At 40.7% G+C, this 12,387-nt stretch overlaps 1 protein-coding gene across 1 annotated transcript in view; it reads left to right on the top strand.

The window, feature by feature from the left end:
• Nucleotides 1-9,381, top strand: part of LOC137570711 (troponin C, slow skeletal and cardiac muscles-like) — a 38,437-nt gene extending 29,056 nt beyond the window's left edge. Inside the window, exons 4-6 of the mRNA XM_068279419.1 lie at nt 3,104-3,218; nt 4,594-4,730; nt 9,308-9,381. Coding sequence (XP_068135520.1) covers nt 3,104-3,218; nt 4,594-4,730; nt 9,308-9,339 — 284 coding nt within the window. The 3' untranslated portion in view covers nt 9,340-9,381. The remainder of the gene's footprint in view (nt 1-3,103; nt 3,219-4,593; nt 4,731-9,307) is intronic.
• Nucleotides 9,382-12,387: the final 3,006 nt, after the last annotated feature.

Here is a 12,387-nt window from a genome sequence, read left to right as displayed (position 1 = left end):
AGCGCAGAAGAGGACCTAGCATTGTGCCCCTGTGATACTCACTGATAGGGTGATGGGAGGAGAACAGTTCACTCAAATTGAACTCAAAGTTCATTAAGGAGTTAAATTCAAATCTCATTCTGGTTTGTGTTTATTTTCTATGCCTATTTTCATTTTTTTGTCTATTTTCTGGAGAGCCTGTATAGCAGCCAAAGGTAACTAAAAATGCTGCTCAGAAAGACAACAACATGTGTGCAGGACAATGTGTAATAAAAGGAAAGGGAGAGTCTTTATATACACTGGGAGAAGCTTGGAGGGCAACATGGAAAAGGCACCAATCCTTCAATTTACAGCTTATTTGGGTTCTGCAGATGCAGAAGATATTTTAATTTGTTTTTGAATAAAAAATGTACAGGACTCTGAGTAAAGGCAGAAGTCCTTCATATGTCCTCTTAACCAAGAATTAGACAAGTTACAAAGGCAAAGGCAGAAGACTCCTGAAGTGGTTTTGATAGGCAATGCCTAGACGTAGAAAGTCCCTCAATTGTTCTTATTATGAAATTATACCAGACTCAGAATAGAGGAAGAAGGCCAAAGAGGGGTATTTAAAAATTAAGATGTTCACAGAACACAAGCAGAAGACTCTTGTCTAGAAGTTGTCTCTCTAAAAAATAGTCTACACCTATACAGGATCTTCTCAAAAAATTAGCATATTGTGATAAAGTTCATTCTTTTCTGTAATGTACTGATAAACATTAGACTTTCATATATTTTAGATTCAAATACACACAACTGAAGTAGTTCAAACCTTTTATTGTTTTAATATTGATGATTTTGGCATACAGCTCATGAAAACCCAAATTTCCTATCTCAAAAAATTAGCATATTTCATCCGACCAATAAAAGAAAAGTGTTTTTAAAACAAAAAAAAGTCAACCTTCAAATAATTATGATCAGTTATGCACTCAATACTTGGTTGGGAATCCTTTTGCAGAAATGACTGCTTCAATGCGGCGTGGCATGGAGGCAATCAGCCTGTGGCACTGCTCAGGTGTTGTGGAGGCCCAGGATGCTTCAATAGCGGCCTTAAGCTCATCCAGAGTGTTGTCTCTTGCGTCTCTAAACTTACTCTTCACAATATCCCACAGATTCTCTATGGGGTTCAGGTCAGGAGATTTGGCAGGCCAATTAAGCACAGTAATACCATGGTCAGCAAACCATTTACCAGTGGTTTTGGCACTGTGAGCAGGTGCCAGGTCGTGCTGAAAAATGAAATCTTCATCTCCATAAAGCTTTTCAGCAGATGGAAGCATGAACCCACTTTTGAACCAGAAACAGCGGCAGAAGCGCCTGACCTGAGCTACAGAGAAGCAGCAGTGCACTGTTGCTCAGTGGTCCAAAGTACTTTTTTCGGATGAAAGCAACTGTTACATGTCATTCGGAAATCAAGGTGCCAGAGTCTGGAGGAAGACTGGGGAGAGGGAAATGCCAAAATGCCTGAAGTCCAGTGTCAAGTACCCACAGTCAGTGAAGGTCTGGGGTGCCATGTCAGCAGCTGGTGTTGGTTCACTGTGTTTGATCAAGGACAGGGTCAATGCAGCTAGCTATCAGGAGATTTTGGAGCACTTCATGCTTCCATCTGCTGAAAAGCTTTATGGAGATGAGGATTTCATTTTTCAGCACGACTTGGCACCTGCTCACAGTGCCCAAACCACTGGTAAATGGTTTACTGACCATGGTATTACTGTGCTCAATTGGCCTGCCAACTCTCCTGACCTGAACCCCATACAGAATCTGTGGGATATTGTGAAGAGAAAGTTGAGAGACGCAAGACCCAACACTCTGGATGAGCATAAGGCCGCTATCGAAGCATCCTGGGCCTCCATAACACCTGAACAGTGCCACAGGCTGATTGCCTCCATGCCACGCCGCATTGAAGCAGTCATTTCTGCAAAAGGATTCCCAACCAAGTATTGAGTGCATAACTGAACATAATTATTTGAAGGTTGACTTTTTTTGTTTTAAAAACACTTTTCTTTTATTGGTCGGATGAAATATGCTAATTTTTTGAGTTAGGAAATTTGGGTTTTCATGAGCTGTATGCCAAAATCATCAATATTAAAACAATAAAAGGCTTGAACTACTTCAGTTGTGTGTATTTGAATCTAAAATATATGAAAGTCTAATGTTTATCAGTACATTACAGAAAATAATGAACTTTATCACAATATGCTAATTTTTTGAGAAGATCCTGTAGATAGTATGTCCATGAACTGTTCTGTTTAAAACAATTATACAGGCTTTGGAAGGGTCTTCTTTACCCCCCAAAATTATGCATGTCACAGAGTATCTGCAGAAGGTACTTTGGGGGAATTAGTACTTGTAGGAAGGCTACAGAGCACAGGAACAGCAGTATAACTATAAACCATTAGGTTCCCCAGCAAACAATTTCATTTAAACCCACTTATCTGTGGGATCCCCATGGGCAGAGGGCCCATCTCCTAAGGAAGGGTTGACACAGCCGTACAGGTGATGTGCACTGCAATACAATGCACCACCACCTGTAATGTGTAGTGGGAACACCGCCTCAATTGCTAGGGTGACATTTCTGAGAAGAAGCACTATACGGGCACTGTTATAGCCAACATGCATGCCATTGATCAGTGGGTGACAAGTATGACAGGCTGCGCAGATTAACAGCTCTCTGTATTATTATTATTTAGTATTTATATAGCACCGACATCTTCTACAGCGCTGTACAGAGTATATTGTCTTGTCACTTAACTGTCCCTCGGAGGGGCTCACAATCTAATTCCTGTAGATTTATCCTGTATGTGAACTCCATTGAAGAGCATCTTTCAGAATTGCTTGTTGCTTTATAATAATATAATACAGTCAGGCAAGTGTAAACCTTTTTTTTAGCTTTCCTGTCAGACACTATGTTCTATGCTGCCAGAATTAAAATTGCTAACGTAAATGATTGGTGCGGTGTTTGCTTTGCATTTTAATGTTCCCAAACTCTTGATCATGGTAATTAAGTAATTCAATCATTTGTGCTGCAAAAACATGCAGTATGTGTAGAAGCTGCACTTGGCATTTAAATAGCTTAATATTTTATATGCAGGAAGTGGCACTGTGGACTTTGATGAATTCCTGGTTATGATGGTCCGATGTATGAAAGACGAGAAACCTGGAAGATCAGAAGAAGAATTAATGGAAATATTCCGGATAATTGACAAGTAAGGGGAGACTTGAGAAAACTACCCCCATCTTCTGACATGGAGAGTCATAATGAATGATTATGTTTATAAATGTTGGTGGGCAAGCATTGGGCTTAAGCTGTCCCAGTTCAGTTGTGTTGAAGCTTTTAAATGTTCAGAACTCTGTTTTCTTATAGGAATAGTTATTAGTCAGTCAATGAAATAAGCGCTGCCATTTTTGAGATTCTCAAGAATGCTAATTTTAAAAATAAAAAAAGGCAAGAATAAATAATATTTTCTAACTGGCATTAAATGAAATAATTGTAACAAAATGTAAACCTTTTCTCAGTAATATACAGTATGGTGATTAAAGCCCCTCTCCAGGTAAAAGTTTAATTAATGCTATGGGTTAATACCCCACTACTGCATTACCACTAGAGGTAAACATGTTCAGAAATGCTATCAGAAAATTGTGAGCACATGACAGCAGCTGCCCTGTGGGTTTTTCAGCAAGGCTGAGCCACACTGCCGGTTAGCTGGGATACATGGTTTAGCTGTCATTCACCACCACCCCTCATAATCAGGATGTCGCAGGGCATGTGTCTGCTCTGCTACTGAACCCCTTTCCTTAGAGGTCTAAGGAGAGTGACAGTGGGGCCAGTTACATTTTGGATAGTGCAACTCTCACTGGGCCTGACTCAATTACAATTGCCAAGTTGTCAACATTACACTCTACTAATCGACTCTACATATGTTTTTCTGCTTACTGCAGTTTAGAGAATATATCCTCAATAGGGATGGTTGGAAATGCCGATTTTCGATTCCACAGAAATTCCCAATTCCACCAATGCCAATTACTGATTCTACGGATTTCCGATTCCATTCCATTTAATTTTTTTGCATTCCCTGATTGGCCAAATACTTTCGAGTTGACGCAGAAGTATTGGAAAAATCAGAGAATGCAGATGTTTTCCCCCAGTAATTAGAATACCTCAGAAATTTTAGGCTAATCCCAAGACTGGGGAATACTCAGAGTCTGGTGATTGGTTTAGTATTACCGCGGTAATCAGATTTGCGTGGTAAAATTCTTCATTCTCTGATTGGTCCAGTGCAGTTCTATGACTGGGCAAAAATTACTGAGTTGCGGTAATGCAGTATTTCCACAGAAATCCGATTGCTGTTTTCCAATTTTTGAAGGGAAATGCCAATTTCCGATCGGAAATGCGGAAATTTCACATTTGCGGAATCTGAATGACCATCCCTAATGCTCATGTCAAATACCAGATCAGGTAGAAATTGTCAGCAAAAATGGTACATGTTTCCTCCGTTGCTTTATCATTAAAAAGTTAGTTTCTTATGTAAAGAACAGGAGGCAAAATACATAAAATAAGGATCTCTACACTTTTTTTTTTAGAAACTCAGATGGTTTTATTGATCTGGAGGAGCTCAAAGCTATGCTAGAATCAACCGGAGAAACCATTACAAATGATGACATTGAAGAACTAATGTTCGATGGAGATAAAAACAATGATGAAAGAATTGATTATGATGGTGAGTAATTACTTTACCCTTATACCGAACACATAGCTTATGTAAAATATTATTGTGTGGGCTAAAAGAAGCAAGTAAAAACAGTTAAAGAGGATTCGGAACTTCAGCCTAAACAAACATTCTGTCATTAAGTTACATTAGTTATGTTAATTAAAATAGATAGGTAATCTCTTACCCACCCTGTTTTAAAAGAACAGGCAAACGTTTGATTTCATGAGGGCAGCCATGTTTTTGGTTCAAAGGAGGTGACCGCGAGCATGAGACACAGTTCCAACTGTCCTGTGTCCTGATCACCTCTCCCAGTTGCTAGGCATCGAGAACAGTAGCATAATGTAACGATCGGTGTAACACAGAGAGGGTCTGATTACCGGTGATCTGCAGTATCACCGAGAATGCAGAATATACCCGATTATTGATGATCTGCAGTATCACCGATAATCAGATATATCTACTAACCTCTGGACACCTGAGAGAGAAGTGAGTGATTGGGTGTAACAGTAACACATTAGACTGTACCTAAGGAGTAGGTACAGAGGCAGTAAGGAATACTGCACAGTAGTATGCTCCTTCCGTAAGCCTAGACTCTCCCGGGGAGGAGCTAAGCAGAATGTGGGAAGGACAGAGCGTGAGTGACACCAATGAGCGGGTGTCACTAACAGATCTGGGAACTGCCTCTAACAGTAAGGCTAGTTCTCGAGGTCGGCTAAGCCAGGTCGTCAACACACAGATAGATAAAGTACAGAATCAGAAGGCAGATACGGAATCCAATAACAGGCAGGGTCAGGCAACGGAGAATCATAATAATGAGGTACAGAATCAGGAGGCAGGTACAGAGTCCAGGAACAAGCAGAGATTGGCAACAGGATATCAGAAATAGCAAAGTACAGGATCGGAGTTCAGAGGAATAGTCAGGCAGGCAGAAGGTCATAACAAATAATACAATTCAATATTCCTAATGCTAAGGTGTGAACTCCTTGATGTCAACACCTTTGGAAACTATGCTAGAACACAGAAACAGACAAGGCCTGAGTGCTACCACGTAGTGATCGCAACAACAGACAACCAGAGAATGACCAGCACCCAGTATATATACTAAAGCGTTCTCCAGCGCCACCCTAAAGTGCTGGACCAATGAAAAGTGGTGGGGATGTCAGCTGACCAGCTTGGTCAGCTGACCTTCTTCTGGCTGTCATATAAACTCTGCCTCTCAGCGCGCGCGCGCGTCATTCTGAACCTGTGTGGACTATCAGTCCCAGCCACACCAGTCATGTTTTGCAATGTCTTTGCTGGCCTGCACACGGGGTGAGGCGCACCGCTATCTGCACATGCGGATGCCTCCCCGCCCCTGGTCAGACCGTCAGTAGCAGGCCTCTGCGGTCAGCTCTTTGACCAATAACAAAATACTTTTTTTTAGGTGTTTCAACTTGTTTCACAACAAAAGTTGTGAAAGCATAAAAGACCGCTGTTGAATGTGTGTATGGGGCTAAAGTGTTACTGGTGCTGAGCAGAGGTAATTAGTGTATTTACATAATTTAATATTGGGACAAATTCTTGGGGAAATATGTGATCAGTTTGTAATTCTCTGGCTAAAAGTAACAGAAGCAAAGGATCAGCAGGACAGCCAGGCAATTTGAAATTTTTAAAAGACAATAAGTATGGCAGCCTCCATATCTCTCTCACTTTAGGTGTCCTTTAAGCAACTCACATAGTGCGTACTTAGCTTAAGTGCTAGTTTCCAAGATTTAAAAAAGCAGATTCATTTATGTGGAGTTTCTTGCAGGCAGCCACCTGGACCCATCCTTTGCCCTCAACATCCATCCTAGTCCCTCCAGCTAGCCAGACACATTTATCCTCACCACGCTATCTCGGTCGGTAGCGTTCTGCACATGTGCAGTAAGCGGAAATCGCTAGTACCCATGTGCAGAGCATTCCCGACCGCATATGCATAATCAGGCTCAGGGCCGTGCATGGACAGTAGCCACCGACTGGAGCCAACCTACCATCTTTGTGGGACATCCTGGGCACAGGATGAGTCCAGGGGACTGCAAGAAGCCTCAGGTAAGTTAAACTCATTTTTTATTTTGCCTTAAAGGACAACTGTAATGAGAGGGATATGGAGGCTGCCATATTTATTTAATAATACCAGTTAACTGGCTATCCTGCCGATCCTCTGCCTGACTGCCTCTACTTTTAGCCATACACCCCGAACCAGCATATGCAGATCAGGTGTTTCTGACATTATTGTCAGATCTGACAGGATTAGCCACATGCTTGTTTCTGGTGTTATTCTAAGACGCTAAGTTGTAACAGTGCTTCATCTAGAAAATATGAAACAGAACAAAATGGTACAAAAGCAGTATAAGTTCATCTTGTTCATATTTTTGTTCTGTACTCATAATTACATATTACTTCCCCAAATCATGAAGGGATGTCTTTGTTGCTAAGCAACTGTTTGTGCTGTGACTGAATGCATGAGCTGTTTTTGTTTCTCATGTATCATACAGCAAAATAAACAAATCTACAGCACTTTTTTAAAAAAAAAATCTTGTTTCTCTTGAGTATTACTGTGCCAAGCACTTGTTGCTGGAAGAGTCATATATTTCCACTTAATTCTTTGTTGTGCTGAAAGGGGGCTAGCCATGAGCTTATGATCACACCGCGATGCTGAGGCTATTCTGTGGAAAGCAATGCTGTTCTGCTGAATATTATGGTCCTTAGAGAGAAAAAAGGATAAAAGAGACATTTTTCAGGAATTTCACAGACTGTTGTTTGTATTTTAATAATTTGTTTTCCAACTGTGTCTTTAAAATAAAGTTTAAAAACTTACAGTTAAAGAGAAACTGAGATAGGGCAAAACAAAAAGATGTATGCATACCTGGGGCCTGATCGCTCCCTAGCTGCCATCCTCTGCTGCCTGCAGCCTCTGCAAATTGTCCTGGAAAGTCCTCTGGTCCAGGGCATACTGCACACATGCACGCACCCCCGTTGCGCTCCCATGGCCAGGAGCATTGGAGGAAGCCCAAGATATATATAAATGTTTTATTTTGCCCCATCCCAGGTACACTTTAAAGAGTATCTAGACCCTCTTTAAAAATGGATTGTACTGTTAAGCCTCCTTCAGACTTGCTGCATAATGGTTGCTTAGTAACGCTGGCCATAAATGTACCACCTATAGCGACAGTCACAGTGCAGCTGTTGCATTGCAGTACAGCAGCGTGCAAATGGTAACGCACTGCATGCAGTGTGTTACCAGTTAACATGCACATTAACAATAGGAGTGGAGCATATATTTCTTTTACTGTATGCTTCACCATACCTGATGCAAGCATAACATGAACTGCCTCTGTTCCAGTTCCTTATGTTGCATTCCTGCTGTCACAGGGAATGCAAAGGCCACTGTGAACATGGCCTAGGGCAGGGCTTTTCAACCTGTGGTACGCGAAAATTAAGTTCAATGGCATCAAGTCCTAGAGAGAGAGAGAGAGCTCATTTTTCTCTTGTGTATATCACAATGGTACATGCTAGGCTGGCTTCAGCATGTAGCATTGTAGTGTGTTGTGTTGGTGGTCTAATGGTTAGGATAGCAGCCTACAGAGCGGTAGGCCTGGGTTAAATTCCTGGGCCTGGCCAACGTATGTAAGTTGGCTTTGGACATCCTACAAATCCCTAAGCAAGCTAATTTTTCTCTTGGATATATCATAATGGTACATGCTAGGCTGGCTTCAGCATGTAGTGTTGGTGGTGGTATAGTGGTGAAGAGAGCTACCTACCAAGCATACCAAGCACTAGACCGGGGTTAAATTCCCAGCCAAGGTATGTAAGCTGGCTTTTGAAATCCTACAATTCCCTGGAAGATGAGACCCTCCTCCCTCCGGGAGGAAGAGAGGAAGTATATCGAGGAGAAATTCTTCTTATTAGGCAGAAATCAGTTCGGTGGGGAAAAAAATTTGAATTCCACGGAATTTCATATTTTTCAGCGGAAATTTCGTCTTAGAGCTATAGCAATTCCGTTCCGTTGCATCGGAACCGGAATCACCAAATTCCGACCGGGATCGCGGAATTTATAATTCTGCGGAATCCAGCGACCATCCCTACTGTCTGATTACACCTCTCTGACATTGAAACTGTCCTAAGTAGATTTTGGGGCTCCATATCAATATTGTGGTTGGGACCCATGTTAAACTCACACTGGGGCCCCAAGCTTCTTAGTTATGTCACTGGCTGCACGGTGCTTCTGGTTCCATCATAATAACGGGAATCGAGCTTTGCTCTACTAGACAACAGGCACGTAATGCCTGCATTACAAATTAATGATGAGACGTACCATGCTTTGTGATGCGTGCGTTACAGGAAGAAAATAATTTTGGAAACCGTTTTAATACTCCACATGCACATTGTAACAGATTCAGTGTGAACCTAGCCTAGTGGTTTTCTTCTCTATATGGCCTATTGTTTACATGTAAAAATGACAAGTTTTCCCTTTCATCTGTTATCTGGGCCATTGTAGTTTCACATGTCAAGTAATTTGTTTTCAACTTACATGCCTTTAAATAATATTATTTTTTTATGTTTTGCAGAATTCCTGGAATTTATGAAAGGTGTTGAATAAATGTTGTGCAAGTCAGAAACACAATAAATTCTTAAAATTTCACATATTGCAATGTTTTCTTTGTCTGTGCTTTTTTCCAAATAAATAAATAAAAACAGATATCTTTAGCTGTTATCAGTGTGAGTTCATCTCATCTGGAATAAGTATGGAAGCAATGCAAAGAGTTCGCATTGTATGTTGATCTCACAGTAGTACCCGCTGATGAAAAACGCAACATAAAACTATATCCTTAATAACAGTGGTGTGACACCTAGTGGCTAAATTCCAGTATAGCATACTGCTACAATCAGTATAGTTTAGAAGAGAATTTTACAACCAAGCAAAAATGTTATCAGCATTGTAAATAAGTTCAAGTTATTAAAGAAAGGGGAGTCTCTTCACCTCAGTGGGAGAACTCTCTTCATGATGATTTCATATATATATGATGATGTTCACATAATTCACCAATGCTGTGTACACACACACACCAGTAATAAAATACACGAGGACCTTTCATTTTCTTATTGCTAATAAAAAAAACATGTAAGATGTAGAGTTCATGACTCCTGATTTTGGTTGAAAACATTTAAAAAGATGGAACCATACATCTTATTTTTATTACTTTTCAAAAAATAATTGCTCCCAAGAGTTTGATTGACTTTGTTAATGCTCTGCATTCTTATTTTAGGTGCATGATTATTTTTAGATATGAGTCACATGACATTTTTTTCTGTCAGGTCATTTTGAGAATTATATTTTTTTCAGGATCCTAAAACAGCATTACATTGTGATTCATGTCAGTCAAAAAAATATTTATATAGCGCCGACATCTTCCGTGGTGCTATACAGAGTGTATTGGCTCTTCACTCAGCTGTTCCTCAGAGGGGTTCACAATCTAATTCCTATCATAGTCATATCTGTATGTGGCCCAGTGCACACCAAAAACCTCTAGCAGATCTGCAAACCGCTAGAGATTTTTGAAGCAGATTTCAGAGCGATTCTAGGCATGTTTTCTAAACATGCCTAGCATTTTTTGGAGCGTTTTTGTGTAGCACATTTCAAATATTGTTACAGTAAAGCTGTTACTGAACAGCTTCTGTAACAAAAACGCCTGGAAAACTGCTCTGATCTAGTGTTTTTCAGAGCGGTTTTCCACTTTCCTATACTTTAACATTGAGGCAGAAATGCCTCAGAAATCTAAAAAATGCTGCCGCCCCTGAGTTTGCATTTGTGGAAAAAACGACCCGCCCTGGTGTGCACCATCCCATTCACTTTCATTAGCCAAGCGGTTTTCTCCCTGCAAGCGTTTAAAACATTTTTATATATGTTTTTAAGCAATCCTTGCATGACAGGACCCAAGCAAGAGTTTAAAAATGTTGACAACTGCAGAATATTCTTAAAAATCCAAACCCCGTAAAATTTTGATAGGAGGGCCTCATGGTTTACTTTTTTTTAAATTTATCACAGACGGTGACATTTTTACTGCTGACAAGGTGAATCACTGCAGAATGTTTGTTGTGTGTTCTGTAGTGAGCAGAATAAACAACTGGTTTTCCAGAATGTTATAGGGAAGAAGGCAGTGTGACACCACAGCAGTTCTGGAAGAGCAGGGTTACATACCAACATAAAGCATCATATGGACAGGGATGCTCATCATGAGTTTGTGAACACGAGTAACTCCGTTTTTTGCGATCACAGGGTCGTAATCAGCATTAGTGATTGGCTCTCGAACACGAATGCTGATCAAAAATGCACTCGTGATTGCACTCATTACCCGACTCATGATCACTAGTTACTCAAGATCACAAGTCGGTATTCGTGATTAAAAACTAGACGACTTGCATGCCAGAAACACCAAATTTGCCAGATATGTTAAGAAGAACAGTGGAAACAAGAGGAAAAAGTAAAAAAGTATACATGTAAATGTGGTAAATGACAGTTAATGTATTTACCGCATTTAAATGTATAATTTTTTTCCTTTGAAACTTTAAAATCGATTTTCTCAAAAACTATAAGGTCTTTTGAGACATTTTTTTTCCTCTTGTTCTCACGGTTCTGGCAAATTTGGTGTTTCTGGCATGTAAGGAGGCTTTGCTATTAACCGTTAAAGTCGGCAGGTTTTTAATCACGAATACCACTCGTGATTTGTGATTACATGCGATTATTCGACTCAAAACCGCACTCGAGTCAGATATCCCTTTCTACGCGTGATCACGAGTCAATTTGTAAGTGGGCAGAGTCGAATTCATGATCACTCGAATTTGTGATTAGGGGTATCCAAGCACCTCTGCATATGGATATAGGACATTTTTTTAGCTGCAGGCTCAATAAACATCTGCAGTTCTGGATGTGCAGCCTTGCTTCCAGGGGAATAAAGAGATGATTTGCATATTCAGGGTTGATGCATCGTGGGAAAAGACACTTGCTCACTTAAAGTAAATCCGAGCAAATTTTCATAAGAAAAAACACACTGCACTGCATCCCACAATGGCAAGTTTTGATTGGTTAAAAAAAAATCAGCAACCCTGGGGTCACGACAATACAGCTCTGGCTCTGTGTGTGGAAGGGGTGGAGGAGAGGCAGAGCCGGGCCATTGACAGGTGGGAAAGCTGCATTCCTAATGCCAGAGGGGGTGTTTTGCAGGAGTGCCTCTCCTGCAAGGGACAGCCCTTCCCCTGTTAATCTAAGAACAAGCTGCTTGTCCCCCCCCCCCCCCCACACACACACACACACGCTGCCCAGCTGAGTGCTGAATCATCACAAATACCTTCTGATTTAAAGGTGCACTATGGCGAAAAATTGTAAAATTTAAAATATGTGCAGACAGACAAATAAGAAGTACGTTTTTTCCAGAGTAGAGTGAGCCACAAATTACTTTCCTCCTATGTTGCTGTCACAGAGCAACTGCCATTCACTAAGTGCTTTTGGAAATACATAAATCCCTGAGAATCCCCCCATGAAGAGATGGACTAGGCCAAAACCTGTCGCTTCTGTCAGATTACTACTACCTACTGTAAGTGACAGCAACATAGGAGAAAAGTAATTTATGGCTCATTTAACTCTGGAAAA

The sequence above is a fragment of the Hyperolius riggenbachi genome, chromosome 4, assembly GCF_040937935.1.
Source record: "Hyperolius riggenbachi isolate aHypRig1 chromosome 4, aHypRig1.pri, whole genome shotgun sequence".
Lineage (NCBI taxonomy): Eukaryota > Metazoa > Chordata > Amphibia > Anura > Hyperoliidae > Hyperolius > Hyperolius riggenbachi.
Note: the sequence above shows the minus strand (reverse complement) of the source record. Positions and strands in the feature narration are given on the sequence as shown.